Source organism: Manacus vitellinus, unplaced genomic scaffold (genome assembly GCF_001715985.3).
Source record: "Manacus vitellinus isolate BGI_N305 unplaced genomic scaffold, ASM171598v3 scaffold_12_pilon, whole genome shotgun sequence".
Lineage (NCBI taxonomy): Eukaryota > Metazoa > Chordata > Aves > Passeriformes > Pipridae > Manacus > Manacus vitellinus.
The window spans coordinates 9,719,860-9,732,994 of NW_021938949.1; the positions used below are offsets into that span (position 1 = coordinate 9,719,860).

Sequence of the window (13,135 nt, forward strand, 5' to 3'; positions counted from 1 at the left end):
ACAAAAACAAAGATATGACAGAACTTTTTTAAAAGCCCTCAAAACCCACCAAGGGGTTACAACATCTTTTTCAGCTTAAGACTTCTGCATGCTTAAATAGAAAAAAAAAGCCATTTTATTTCATGTAGATATAGGCTTATATACAAACACATAATGCTTCCTACACATATGTGAATTAAGGGAAATTTAACAAATTTACAGTTGAAAAATGAAAGTTTTCAAACTTTTTTTAAGGAATGCAATTTAAAGTATTTAATGACAAAGATTCAACTTTTGCCTTTCATTCCTAACCCTCAGTAAAGTCAATAATTTGTAACATAACAGTGTAGAGTATTTCTGCAAGAAAGCCAATCCTGTCACACCTAATTTTTCCTTATTTTTCATAGAAGCCCAGATTTGCAAAGTTTATCTGTAACTTACTTAGAAACTGGACTTTTTCAATTCCACTCCAAATGACAGATCTATTTTTAACAAGCCTATACATAAATCAGTTCATTAGGTTAATCAAGGACTTCACTGCAAAAAGACAAGAGATGCTCCAAACAGTCTACCTGTGCTGGCTTCTCCTGCAGAAACTGAACTTCTCCATCCTGTAGAAAGGTGAGAAACCGAGGGATGATGTGTTCCAGGAACGTAGAATATTGAGGGGATGATGTCACATTCTAATTAAGAACAAAAAATGGAGAGGTATATAATAGACATTACACAGATTAGATTTAGTTACATTCTGCTGAGGCACTACAGAGCACTACCAGTGAAGCAAGCAAAGGGGAATACAAATTAATTCCTTTACTCTCTATGAAGAAACCATGAAGAAAAAAACTCATGCTCAAACAAAAACTTTTTAAGAAACAAGAATCAAATCTATCAAATGTTTTCATCCAGAAATTGCTTTAGAAGAGCCATATGCTCTGCTAGCCCAGAACAACATTCCAACAGCCAGCCCAACTGGCACTGCCACGTAGGTAATACTGTGGGGAAGCACCTCAGTTTTAAACCTCACCTCAAGAAGTCTTCCAGAATCATCAATCCATGTTCAGTTCTACATCCAAATCAATAATGCACCCAACAGAATTTGATCATGAATTTCAGAATGGCCACATCATAACTAAGTATTCACCTAGAGTATAATTTCTGCTAACACAAGGTTAACTTGAGTCCCACATTTTCTCTGCTGCATCTGACAACTCCTCTCTCACTTCTATACTATGGAATTACTCAGAGGAATCACAAGGGCCTCTGTTTCACAAGGGCACAACACACATTTGAACCAAATAAAGGAAAGCATTAAATACAGAGATTTCCATTCAAAAAATGGAAGAAAAATCTCTGACTTCACTTTTTTTTAAATGTTTACTGAATAAAGACTAGGGAATGAAAGCTATATAAGTTCAAACATAATTCCTTCAACAACCTGCCTAATTCCTAAATACAAACCTAAAATCAATGACCTGTAACTGTTTAAATTATAAGTCACAAGATACTAACATTAATCTTTCAACCACATAAAACCAGAAATCAAGCCAACATACACTAAGCACATGAAAGGCTGCCACTGCAGAAGGTTGGGGTTTTTTTGTTGGGGTTTTGTTGTTTGGGCTTTTTTTCTTTTTATTTACCTCAAAATTCTCACTGACTTCTTGCATCATTTTCAATTTGGTTTCATCAGCTGAAAATGGAAATTGAAGCAAAAAAATGTAAATGTAAAACTAGATCATGAAGGAAAACACCAGGCTCATTGATCAGAGAAGCAATCAGATCTTATCAGTTTAGCTATCATTGCCCAGTTATAAGGCACACCATTCTCTCAACCACCACACAACTACACATACACTCAACTCACTCACTTTGGCTCAAGTAAGTATTGCTCATCACTTTGCTTCTTCAAAAATCAAAACTCAAACAAAATTCAAAGTGAATTTGACATTGATCTACTGCCTGAACAGTACTGCAACATTTGTGAAACTACTGAAGAACTGTAATTTTCAATAAGAAAAAACTCTCTTACGTGTATTGACATCTGTAAGAGCAGCCACAAACTGAAGGTATTTTTTCATCAAAGTGGTTTGGTCCACCACCGTAGGCCCTTGTGCTGAAACAAATGCCATCTTGAAGGAGGAAAGGTCAGCTTTCAGTACCTAAAATCAACACACCTACAAAAGAATAAAGAAGTATTTGTTAGTTTATATGGCTGGTTAACAGCCGCTATCAGATCACTACATCCATTTTTCTGACCTATTGAGGGGGACCACCTTTTCCATAAACCACAGCTGTCACGTTTACTTAAGCTTACCAATACAATGCCAAGCATGTACAGCACTCACTGCAACAGGAATGCACTAACAGATACAAGTGGTTATTGGGCTCTTTCCACCACAGCCCAAACATCCACGCGTTTTACTTGGTTCCGTCTCTCCCAGCAGCAGGCTCCAGGCTCGGGAATGCTCCCAACACCGCACACCTGTTATCCTGTCACCCAGGATCCCAAACTTACAGCTCCCCTCGGACACACCTCGGCGGGACTCACTCCCAGCGGTACCCGAAGTTGTCCACGAGCTGCCTTTCTCGCTTGTAAAGAAACCTAAAACCACGTTCATCTTGAGAGACGGGCGGCCTCCCCGCTGCCCTGGGCGGTTTCTGTCCGCGCTCCTCACGGCCTCCATGGCCGGGGACGCCCCCAGACGCCCCCCGGGACGCCCCTCACCTTCCCCGCCGCAGCGCTGCTCCACCGCTCCTCCCGCGGCCCGCGGCGCCATCACGCCGGGCCCAATTCTCCGCCCCTTTGCGAAACAGGGGCACCCCTGACGGCCCGCCGGCCGCCTCCCCCCGCCCCTCAGCGCTGCCGGTTGCCGCGCTCGGCCCGAGGCCTCCCGGCGGCCGGTGCCGGCGGCGCTCCGGCCCGCTTCCTCCTGCCCCCGCCGCCGCCGGATCCCGCCCCGCCGGCCAGCGCCGCCCGGCCTCGCCCCACACCGCTCCGCTCCACCCCCGGCCCGGGCCCGCCGGGCGCTGCCCCCCGCTCTCCTCACCCCGCGGCTCCCGGGCCCGCTCGGCCGCCGGCGCCCCGGCGTCCCTCCTTTGTGCTCCGGAGCCGCCGGCAGCGCTGGGCAGCACGGAAGCGCCCCGCTCAGTTTCCGCCGCCTTCCTTCCTCGGTGCCGCCTCCCGCGCTATCCCGGGCGCGGAGGCCGGGCGCGGAGCTCCGCCTGTTACGCCCCGCTCCCTTTCATCACCGGCTCCCACCGTGCCACCCGCCGTGAGCCGCCCAGCCCGGGCGTGCCTGAGCGGAGGCCCCGGCCCGCCCCCTCGCCCCCTGTCAGTAACAGCGGTCGAGGTTACCGGTGCACACGCGGCCGCTGCCGTTCCTCCGGCCGGCACGGCTCGACCGGGCCCGCCGGGCCCCGGACGAGAGCGCGGAGGCTTGGAATCCGAAGCAGAGGGCCAGGCTGAAGTCGCCCAGGAGAAACGATAACCGCAACCAGGGTGACAAAGGTCCTCGAATGAGCGAGGCTTCTAGAAGAAAAAATATAACCAACTTAACATTAATTTTAGAATCCCCCAGCCCGACTGCGGTCTCTGCTCTGGCTCCCCGCGCAGCGCGCCCGTCATCGGCCCTCCGGGGCGCTTGCGGCCCGTAACCGCAGGCCCAGTGCCGGTAACCGCAGCCGGGCCGTCCCCGCGCCACCGGGGCCTCAGAAACACCGAACCCGTGCGTGTCATCCCCAAAGCACAGCACAAACCCCGTCCGAACCCTAAGAGCTGTCCCCGCGCTCTCCGTAGATGGGCGGCATTTGTGCGCTCTTTTATTGATTATTTGTTTAAACTCCCCGTCGGCTTCGCGGCCCCGTCACGCTGCCAACCAGCGAATCCCGCAGGAACTGCCCCCGGAAGCGGCTAGGCGCTGCCGCGGGACGGAGCGGCCGATGGGCCGGACGGAGGTGCCGCCAGACGAGCTCGGCGGGCGAGCGCCGGCCCCAGCGCGGCCAGAGCCGTGCTAGACCTGGTCTAGACCTCGTACCCGACCCGGCACGGCACCAGCCCGTGGCCCCCGCGGCCCCCAGCATGGTCGCTTGACCTGCGTGATGCTGCTCTCGGCTCGTTCCCCTCCCGGCGGCAGGTAAGGGGCCGCGGGGCCGCGCTGGCATCGCCGCCGGGGAGCGGGCGAGGGGCTGCGGGGAACTAGAGGTCACACATTAGCCGTGAGCTGCATTACTGCTGCGGGAGGTGGTTCGCTGCCCCAGCTTAATAGCTATGACCGGGGATGGAGGCAGCTCCGGGCACCTTTCCACCACCCCAAACTTTATTCTCGGGCGCTGCGACCTTGGAGCCTGCAGTGGAGGTGGGGCATCCCGAGCAGCCGGGGTTCTGCTTTGCACATCTGACCTAAAAGTTGCGCTTCTGCTCCCTCCTCTGATCCCGCGCCGCGGGTCACAAGGCACCTGGGCAGCCGCTGTCCCTCGCTGTGGGATTCGCAGAGCTGCGTTCTGCAGAGAGAGGTCGGAAAGGTAGAAGAAATCCCTGAACTGGATGGAATGTCTTGCTGTACCAATCACTCTTTGAGTGACCTTGGGTTTGCCACTGAAACTCCAGCTGCTGCAGCTGTTGGGCCGATATGGCCCTGGTTTGTGCAGCACAACGATAACCTCCAAGGAGAAGTGCTAGATAAGCATGAGGTAACCAGCTATTTTTTTCCTAAGTTCTGCTGAAGTGGAGCATAGCCTGAATATTCTAGAGACATGAAACCTCTCTGTGCCAGATTTCATCAAATCACAAGCGTTTCTCTGTTAACTCAAAAAACTGAACTCAGGGCATTTCTTGTGCTGTGAAATGTGAACAGTGGAGTTCTTGCTCGGGCAGTAATGTTACAGTTCATTTCTCACAGTCCTTTTGCCTCCAGAATTGCTCAGCACCTGTGATGAGTAAAATAAAATGTGGGCACTAAGTAGATGTTTTGGAATCTTCTTCCACCCTATCCCAAGCTGATGGGTGCAGAAAAGCCAGCACAGGAGCTGGGTGACCCCAGTGCTCCCTCCACATTACAGGTCACAGATGAGTGAGAAATGCACATTCTGAAGCTCAAGGGTTCCTGTCCCTGTTAGCAATCTGGTGGCTCCTGAAAGAGAGAAGGCACCAGCATGAGAACCTCCCAGCTCTGCTGCTCTCACAGCCCTGCTGGTGAGAGGAGAGCCAGGGAGGGAACATGCTCCATATTGGAGGCAACCAGATCCTCTGCTCTGTCCAAGTTCACAGCTATTGGTGGTTGTTGCCTTTCCTTTTGTTTTGAGGTTTTAGGCTTGGTTTTTTATTAATTTTTAACACATGCAGATCCTTTAGTGTTGCTGCACTGCTATTTTCTGGAAAAATTGAATCTATCCTTTCCATAAAACCCAACTTCACTCACACTCCATCCACTGCAGTAGTTGCAAGAGCTGAAGTAGAGAAGATAAAAGTGAGTCATTCAGAGCAGCAGAGGTGGTTCAACTGACTAGTTAAAATGTGCAAATAAATAAATAACATTAACAATGCAATACAACAAGGTTTGGTTTGCTTTTTTTCTTCTCATTTCCGCAGAGGCATATGGTCTAGAAATAACCAACAATGGTCCCATCACAACAGGAGCTCAAGCTACTGTTCAGGCCACTCTAAGTGTGAAGAATGAAAGTGTCACATCAGACATGTATCACTTTAACTGGATTTATGCTCCTCTGATTCTGATAGAGAAATCTGAGCAGGGGTTTAACTCTGTCATTAATGTGACTGGAGAATTTCCTGGGACTTTTCCTGTATCTGTCTGGGTGACTCACAGGAACTGTTGGCTGTGTCGGCCGGTTGCTAGAAATGTCACTGTGCTTCAGATCACAGGTAAGATTTGCCTTTACAACCTCTACACCTTCAGGAATTCAGTATTCAGGGTGCTGGCTGCTTTTGTTAGCACCAGGAAAATGAAAGTCAGTTGTAAATATGGCTCCTGACAACAGAGTTTGATTTGTGTAGCCCTTTGACTGCAGGTGAGTTTAGGTGACATTGTACAATTAGTACAGTTAGAGCCACACTGCAGCCTATGTACATCCAGGATAAAGTGTGATCCTGCCCATATTTTCCTGCCTCTGTCACTTGGAGAAACTGAACTAGAAAGCAGATGCTTCAGCAGCTGCAGTTCACACATCAGCATTGTTCAGAGACATCCAGACTCCTAAAACAATGCTTCCCAGCATTTCTACTTTTAAAGTTAGGATGACCAGCAGCAGTGACAGTCTGCTGATTTTCCCTGTTGCATGACACAGCAGATCTTAGGCCATCACCACAACAGAGCCTTTACATTTTCTTTTAAAGCTCTAAATGAGTGTACTGAAATCAGATATGAAATCATGGCTGCATTTTCAAATGTTGCTAAGTGCAATTTCAGCTTATTGGGAATATTCATAACCATATATATGCTTTTGTGTTTTTTTTACAAATTAACCAGTGGGGTGGTATGATTAACCCAATTTTTGGTACAGGAGGTTGACATGAAATCATCAAGTGACAGCTTTTTGCCATGTCATCATAATACCTCTTTATTCACAGGTTAGAGTGTTCCTTTTAGATCAGTCTTGTAAACAAATTCCAACATAAAACCTCTCATAGGCATCAAACCTTAATCCTTTCTGTATTCACAATATATAGAGCTCTGTTCTTCGTCACAGTCAAATTTTAATTTATGTAGAAATAGCTAAAAACTAAAAAACAAAAACCCAGCAACAAACAAATAAACCCCAGCACCCCAAACATGAAGGGTGTGTGTAGTGGTTTGGTTCTAAATCTAGATACTCATTGTTAATCCCACTTGTTTTTACATCAAGAGTAAAAGTTTATACTGACCTTAATCAGTCCAAGATTTCTTAGTTCTGTTAGAAGTTTTATCATGACCCACTGTATAACCCTAAATGAGTATTTTAATTTCACTGCCTCATTAACATATGTAACAACACTGAATAATAGATATAAAATACACTTAACCACTTGGAGTAGGACACAGAAAAACTTAAGCAGTAATGTTTTGATAAACACACAAAGTATGTTATGGAAGTGACATATACTGTCATTCTTTTCCCACCTTATTATTCTGCAGAATTTATCACAGGGAATCTCACCATTGCCCAGATAGAAGACAGTGAAGTTGTCACATGGGGTTCTAGTTCCTCCACGGGCACAGTGACCCGGATTTCCTTCTCTCTTCACGACCCAAGTCATTACTTCAAGTCAGCATCATTTGTCTACAACTGGGATTTTGGAGACGGGTAGGTGTGGTTACTTGGTTGGCTTGAAGGAGTATTCAAGATGGGTCTGATTCAGATGCTCATCTAGAGAAAAATCATAGTTAAATCCCAAGACAAAGCATATGCCTTTGTGAGTTGGTACATCCTTGGCATGTCACCCTGGTGAATTCTGAAAATCTAAATTCACTGGGTGCTCACAAAATGATGATGTTTTAAAGACCTAGATTTCTTGTTCAGATATATGCTTACATGTATTACCCTGTGTGTGTGATGAGCCAAACTGAGTGAAATGGAATAAGCAGCTTGTTGTAAATTATTTTAAAACATCATTGTGCCTGCAGATCTCCATTAACAGGTGGTTGTTGTGTATGTGAATAATTTGTGCACTTAAGGAGAATGGAAGCAGTGGTTGGGCAACAAGGAGCTGTTATCATGACCAGCTATCCATAACTATACAACAGTTTGGTGAGGAGCTTTTGAAAGTGGAGAGTGTCTCAACTAACATGCAGGTGCACTTTACCAGGGGTAGAACAGCACTCAGAACCATTAGAAATAAAACCATGGGTAAAGCCACACGGCAGTAGGGAGGAAAAAACCATTCAGTTATTTATCTTATTTGAAGATGAATACATGTATAGGCAAAGAGAGATGTGAGATGTAAGCTTTAGTCTTTGAATACTATTTTGTTTCTTTCTTTCTCCCCCCCACCTTACTTTCAGTTAACTTAAGTCTGCCTGCTATGAAAGTTGTTTTCTTAATATACTGACTATTCCTATTTCACTTTGTGAATTCTTTTAGCATAATCTTTAGTTTCTTTGATTAAAAATGCACAAATTTACTCCAGATCTTATGGTGATTTTAGTTCTATAGATAATGCCATAGACATGAATCCTCATTGATAGGGACATAAAGCAGAATTAGAATCACAGCGACTGGAGTCTGTAAAGAAAATATATTAGAGCTTGTCCTATTTTAAACCAGAAATCTGCAAGAACTTGGTAAAAGGCAATTTGGATTCTAAACCTTTTCCTGTTTCACACAGAGTTTACCAGATTACCAAGGAACCCTTTGTCTACTGTAACTGCTCTTCCCTGGGGAACCGCACGGTGCACCTGAAAGTCGTAGCTGAATGGGAGCAAATTGGAAGCATCATCCACGAAAGAGAAATTATGCAGAAAACTGGGGATTTTACCACAGCTCTGGAGCTCTTGGGTAATCAAAAAACATTTTGCATATTCAATCCACAACTTGCTATATTTGTACAGATAAAATCTAGCTTTAAAGTGGTAACACAACTTCAGCACAGTTTCACATGCAAGAACTGGCCAACATGATTCAATGAAGTGTTTTCATTGCAAAATGGACTTTGTGCTGTTCTAGTGCAGAAAAATGGGGGGAAAACATATAAAATCTTCTGTTTCTTTTTAACCTACAACAAAAATTTACTGTCTTTTTTGAAATCTCACATACACTTAAAACAATGTTGACCATAACTTTTGCTGGATTTGTCAGTTTATACCAGCTAATCCTGAACAATACATAAGTTAAAACAGGCATTAGGAAAGTCTCATTAATTTGGTCAGCTTCAGGAGTAAATAAACATGGAAGGAAAAATTTAAAGAATTAATAAAGTAGTTGATTATATATTAAAAAGAAATCATCAAAAATTCAGAAAACTTACAACATCTCTACTGGTAGGTTTCCTTTTTGGGTATGAGACAAATATTATTATTTGTGTGGTTGATGGAGCTCAAATCTGCTAAGACTCTGAAAACAAACCTTCACTGGAAAACCAGTGAGTTTCAAGTTTCCATGTGGAGTGTGACATGCTGCCTTTTTATTTCTTTTCAGATGCTGTTAAAAGTATTAATGTAGTGGGCTCCAGAGAAACTCACGTAATGGAAAACTTGAATTTATCTCTTCATATCAATGGCAGGTGAGTAGCAAACAAGACTTCATTCCCCAAAAAGTGAAAACAGCAAAAACCATTACAGGCAAACCTGAGGTCACTAAAAGCAGGCTTGGTAACCTCCTAGTCACAGGACTGGGGCTGATGCAATAGGAGTTTAAGATAGAGAAGCAATGACAAAGGCTTGAGAGATGGGTTATCAAAAACAAAGCTGGAAAATGAGCTAAGCACATAAACATGCTGCTTTCTTTAGCAGAGAACGTCATAAAGAGATAAGAAACAAAAACTAATAAAATGGGGCAAAGAAAAGCTCTATCTGATGTCAGAATCAAAGTCCATAGTGCATAAGGTGAGTTTGGGCAGCATCAGTTGGAACAGAGGCCTGGAAATGTAAGTGAAAAGCATCAATTAGACATGGTGAGAAGCCATATGGACATAAAGTGGGTTGCACTAGATTGCTTGATAACAAATAAAAACCTTTTGTTATTGTAAGGGAATGCTGTGGTCCTTGCAATTAATTTACCTTTTCCAGCTGTTAGCCCATTATCCAGAGCTCATCTTACATTCTTTCCAGTTTCAGCTGCAGGTTTTTTTAATTAGAAAAGTCTTGGGTGTGCTTCAGTAGCACAGACAATGATTTCTGTGTGAGAAGGACAAAGAACAAACAACATATACTCCCTTGGAAGTGCAGGGAAAAAAGCCTCCTTTTATCTTTTTTGGAGAATGACTGTGGAGTTTTCTACGCACAGTGGCCTGCCGGTGACCCACACAGGTATTCAGCTCTCAGCTGAAAGACTTACCTTCACAGGAGCACCACAAAGAACCTTTTCACTTGGCAAATGCTGTAAACCAAACACTTGTGAGGTTAATTACTTCTCTATTTGTATTTAGATTACCTTCATTATTTTTAAAATTATTACATAAGTTTAACCAAGCTCTTACCTAAAATTTTCGTGAATTTTTCACTTTTTTCTGCCGTGTCTTTTTGCTCTTTACCTTTCAGCCCACCACTGGCACTATGCTGGCTTATAAAATCCGAGTGCATTCCACTTGAAGGTGACAAATGCCATCTGGTGGAGATCAGTGGCTCCTGCTACAATCTCAGCCACACCTTCAGAGACGCGGGGCAGTATTGCCTCAGCATCAGAGTGGAGAACGGCGTCACGATGCTGCAAACCTACCACGGGATAAAAGTGTGGCCAACAGGTGAGGAGCAGGGAGAGAGGTTCCCACCTGTCAGGGCACTGACAGTCTCAAACAGGTTAAGGACAATTAAGAATTAACCTGCCTGCTGATGAGGTTTCTGAAAACTTTGTATAGATTCCTAAAAGGATAGGAATAAGAGAAAGGAGAGTTTATAATGTGCCTGCTGTAATTGCTCTGAGCTTCTTGCAGTCTGCTGAACCCTTAGTCCCAGGGGTGTCTTGAAGGTAGTAAGTTTTCTGGGAAGGCTATATTACTTAAATTACATATTTTTCAGTTTAAATAGTCCAGTTTTGGTAGTTAGAAAGGATAATTAGGAAAATCTACATCTGTCACACTCACTTAGTTAAACAGTCTCAATTCTCCTTTTAGTTTAGTTTAGTTATGGGGTTTTTGAGAGCAGATTTCTCCAGGCCTCCATTTCATTACACATTTCTGTCCCTCCCGCAAGCGATCCCTGCTGGCTCCCCCACACATGGTCACATGTGCCCCTCTTGGGTTCCCAAATCATCTGGGAAAGTGGTTAGGTGGCCAGATGAAGAGGACAGAGGGCAACCTTGTGATACAGAATAGTTACCCCATCTTACCATGGGCAGCACTTGTGTACAGACAGGGCAGATCACTCCAGAAGGCACTAATGTGCATTCAGGGCTAAATCCTCTGTCCTGGAGGCTGCTGTGAAAGTGAAACAATCCTGTCCTTTCCTATCCCCTTGGAGTACCACAGAGGTACAAACACCCTGTCCAGTCAGGGCTAACACAAGTAATGGGGTGGGGTTTTTTAGGTTGTTCAAGAGAAAAGGCAGGTAAAATGGGAAAGACCTTTTCCCTCTTCTGAGATTTCAGAAAGGCATGGAGTAATCCAGGATGGAAAATTTATTCCCTCTTACACACATCTCCTTTGTTCTATAAATACAAGAGCTTCTCCTAAAACTTCTCCATCTTTTCCTTCTCACTGTTGCCCCTTCTCAGGGTATTGTATCACTCCAGGAATGTGTCCTTGTGCTCTTTCCTAGGGATCCACCCAGCTTTCTTAGTCCTGGTCTGCATCGCTCTGGTTTCAGTGATGTTGCTGCTGGTGCTGTACACGACCTTCCGAAGTAACACACAACAAAAAGATCTTGTGGAGGTATTCAGTTACTCCTGCTTTCAGCTGGGACAGTAAATAAGTATCTTTTAGCCATGAAAGGTATTTAGTATGACAGGTTCTGTAATCCCCAGACAAGTGGAGCAGGAGGGAACATTTCCCTGGTATGTATGATCTGTTCCACTGAAAAATCTAAGCAGTGTAAGCAAACACTTTTAGCAACAGGCGTGTGTCTGGCCTATTGCAGAGAACTCTAAATCAAGTTTCCATGAGCAATTTGGTAATATTCTCAAGCAGATGCTTGCACTGAAATATCTCTCCCAGAGGATCTACCTCAGAGTAGTTACACAAAAGAAAGCAGAGAGATAGTGCAAGAGGATATAGGATAATAAAATAGGAGGGGTACATTGCCTAAAACAGCACTGAATTGTTACCTACCCCTAGTATGTGACCTTCATCCCTCCAGCTCCCTTCCAGCTTTGATACACCTTTTATTTGCTACAAAATATGTTTGTAAGAAGCATGAGTTCCTAAATCAAAAGTAGCTTCCATGGTGCTTTGCAAAGTATCTAATACCCTTTACGTTGTGCCACAATGAGAATAACTTACCTGTAGAGAGACTGCCTATGAGCAGCAGGTTTGAATCAGAAGTCTATTTGAAGTTGGTGACTGACTGAAAATGGTTGAGGACCAAGTGCCATTTCTGGCCCTATGTATTTTTGCTGGACTCACTTAAACCAGAAGGAACAAAACTAAAAATGATCTCTTTGATGTTCTTTTTCCAGGTAGCTGACTTTGACTTTTCTCCACTGTCTGATGAACACCTGTCTAATCATTCAGAGTCAGGCTGTGGCCCACTATGTTGCAGATCATGTTTTCTTCAGTCATCAAAGGAAGCTGCCAGGGAGAGTCATGAACTTCGACATTCTTTTTACAAGCCAGTCAAAATGTACACACAGTGAAGAACTCAACTGCACTTTGGTTGCACCAACTGTCTAACTTTCTCACTTAGGATAAGTTAAAAGCCCAATGTTGCACAAATGGTTTCATTTTGCCAGTGCAATGAGGTTCACCATTTTAAATCCAGCACTTGATTTTTTCATTCTCTGAGCTAAAAAAGAAAAGTAGCTTTGTATTTTTAACTTATACAGGTGTGTACATTTACAGCTGTAAATGCAGCATTTTATTCTTATGAAAGATTGTTTTATGTGCAAGTTTGCTAAACTCACTACCTCCTATAATTTTTCTGTTCCTTCTGCTGTCTGTTTCAAAGAAGAAAATGCTTCAGATGAACTTACCTCTGTTTCCTATGTTACAACAATATTACTGGAAATGGAAGTCACACAAAATGCTGTTGAATGAGTATTTCTTCTATAAGGGAACTGATGTGTCCAGGTTGAGAACAGCCTAGGTGCTTCCAATGAAGCAGACCACCTAATTATGTTGTCTTTTTTCCTCCTGTCTTAAAAGACCCTCTTTTTAAGCTAATAGACTTTAGTCAGACTGTAGTGGCTGATGACCTGCTCTTGGAGAGCTACCTGCTAGCAGTATTTTGGTGCTGTACAAGGGTCCACATGTCTACCACTTTGTGAAGTGACACAACACTCTAATCTTTTTCAGAAAGTTTTTTTTCCAAGCTGTTAATTCTTCTTTTCTTTCTCATATTACTCCCCAACTACTCAT

At 44.2% G+C, this 13,135-nt stretch overlaps 2 protein-coding genes across 4 annotated transcripts in view; one reads left to right on the forward strand and one right to left on the reverse strand.

Annotated features, from left to right (window-relative positions):
* TRRAP (transformation/transcription domain associated protein) overlaps positions 1-3,078 on the reverse strand; it is a 75,504-nt gene extending 72,426 nt beyond the window's left edge. Inside the window, exons 1-4 of one of the 3 annotated variants that reach the window (XM_029957781.1) lie at positions 3,027-3,078; positions 2,009-2,153; positions 1,620-1,669; positions 552-662 (exon numbers count right to left, since the gene is read on the reverse strand). In XM_029957781.1, the coding sequence (XP_029813641.1) occupies positions 552-662; positions 1,620-1,669; positions 2,009-2,108 (261 nt within the window). In that variant the 5' untranslated portion in view covers positions 2,109-2,153; positions 3,027-3,078. Of the gene's footprint in view, positions 1-551; positions 663-1,619; positions 1,670-2,008; positions 2,154-2,512; positions 2,541-2,704; positions 2,724-3,026 lie in introns of those variants that run through there. The other 2 variants (XM_029957782.1, XM_018067332.2) reach the window with 2 other exon arrangements.
* A 1,168-nt stretch (positions 3,079-4,246) lies between these two features.
* TMEM130 (transmembrane protein 130) lies at positions 4,247-12,801 on the forward strand. The gene is made up of 8 exons (XM_029957836.1): positions 4,247-4,334; positions 5,567-5,857; positions 7,107-7,275; positions 8,297-8,466; positions 9,106-9,190; positions 10,167-10,369; positions 11,382-11,494; positions 12,238-12,801. Exons 1-8 carry the CDS (start codon positions 4,247-4,249, stop codon positions 12,412-12,414), a joined length of 1,296 nt encoding a protein of 431 aa, XP_029813696.1. The 3' UTR covers positions 12,415-12,801.
* Positions 12,802-13,135: the final 334 nt, after the last annotated feature.

Bases quoted from the DNA above. Each gene is read 5' to 3' on its own strand.
- TMEM130 (XM_029957836.1), top strand. From the start codon at position 4,247: ATGACCGGGGATGGAGGCAGCTCCGGGCACCTTTCCACCACCCCAAAC. The intron at 5,858-7,106 runs GTAAGATTTGCC...ATTATTCTGCAG, and splicing joins CACTGTGCTTCAGATCACAG to AATTTATCACAGGGAATCTC. The intron at 11,495-12,237 runs GTATTCAGTTAC...TTCTTTTTCCAG, and splicing joins AACAAAAAGATCTTGTGGAG to GTAGCTGACTTTGACTTTTC.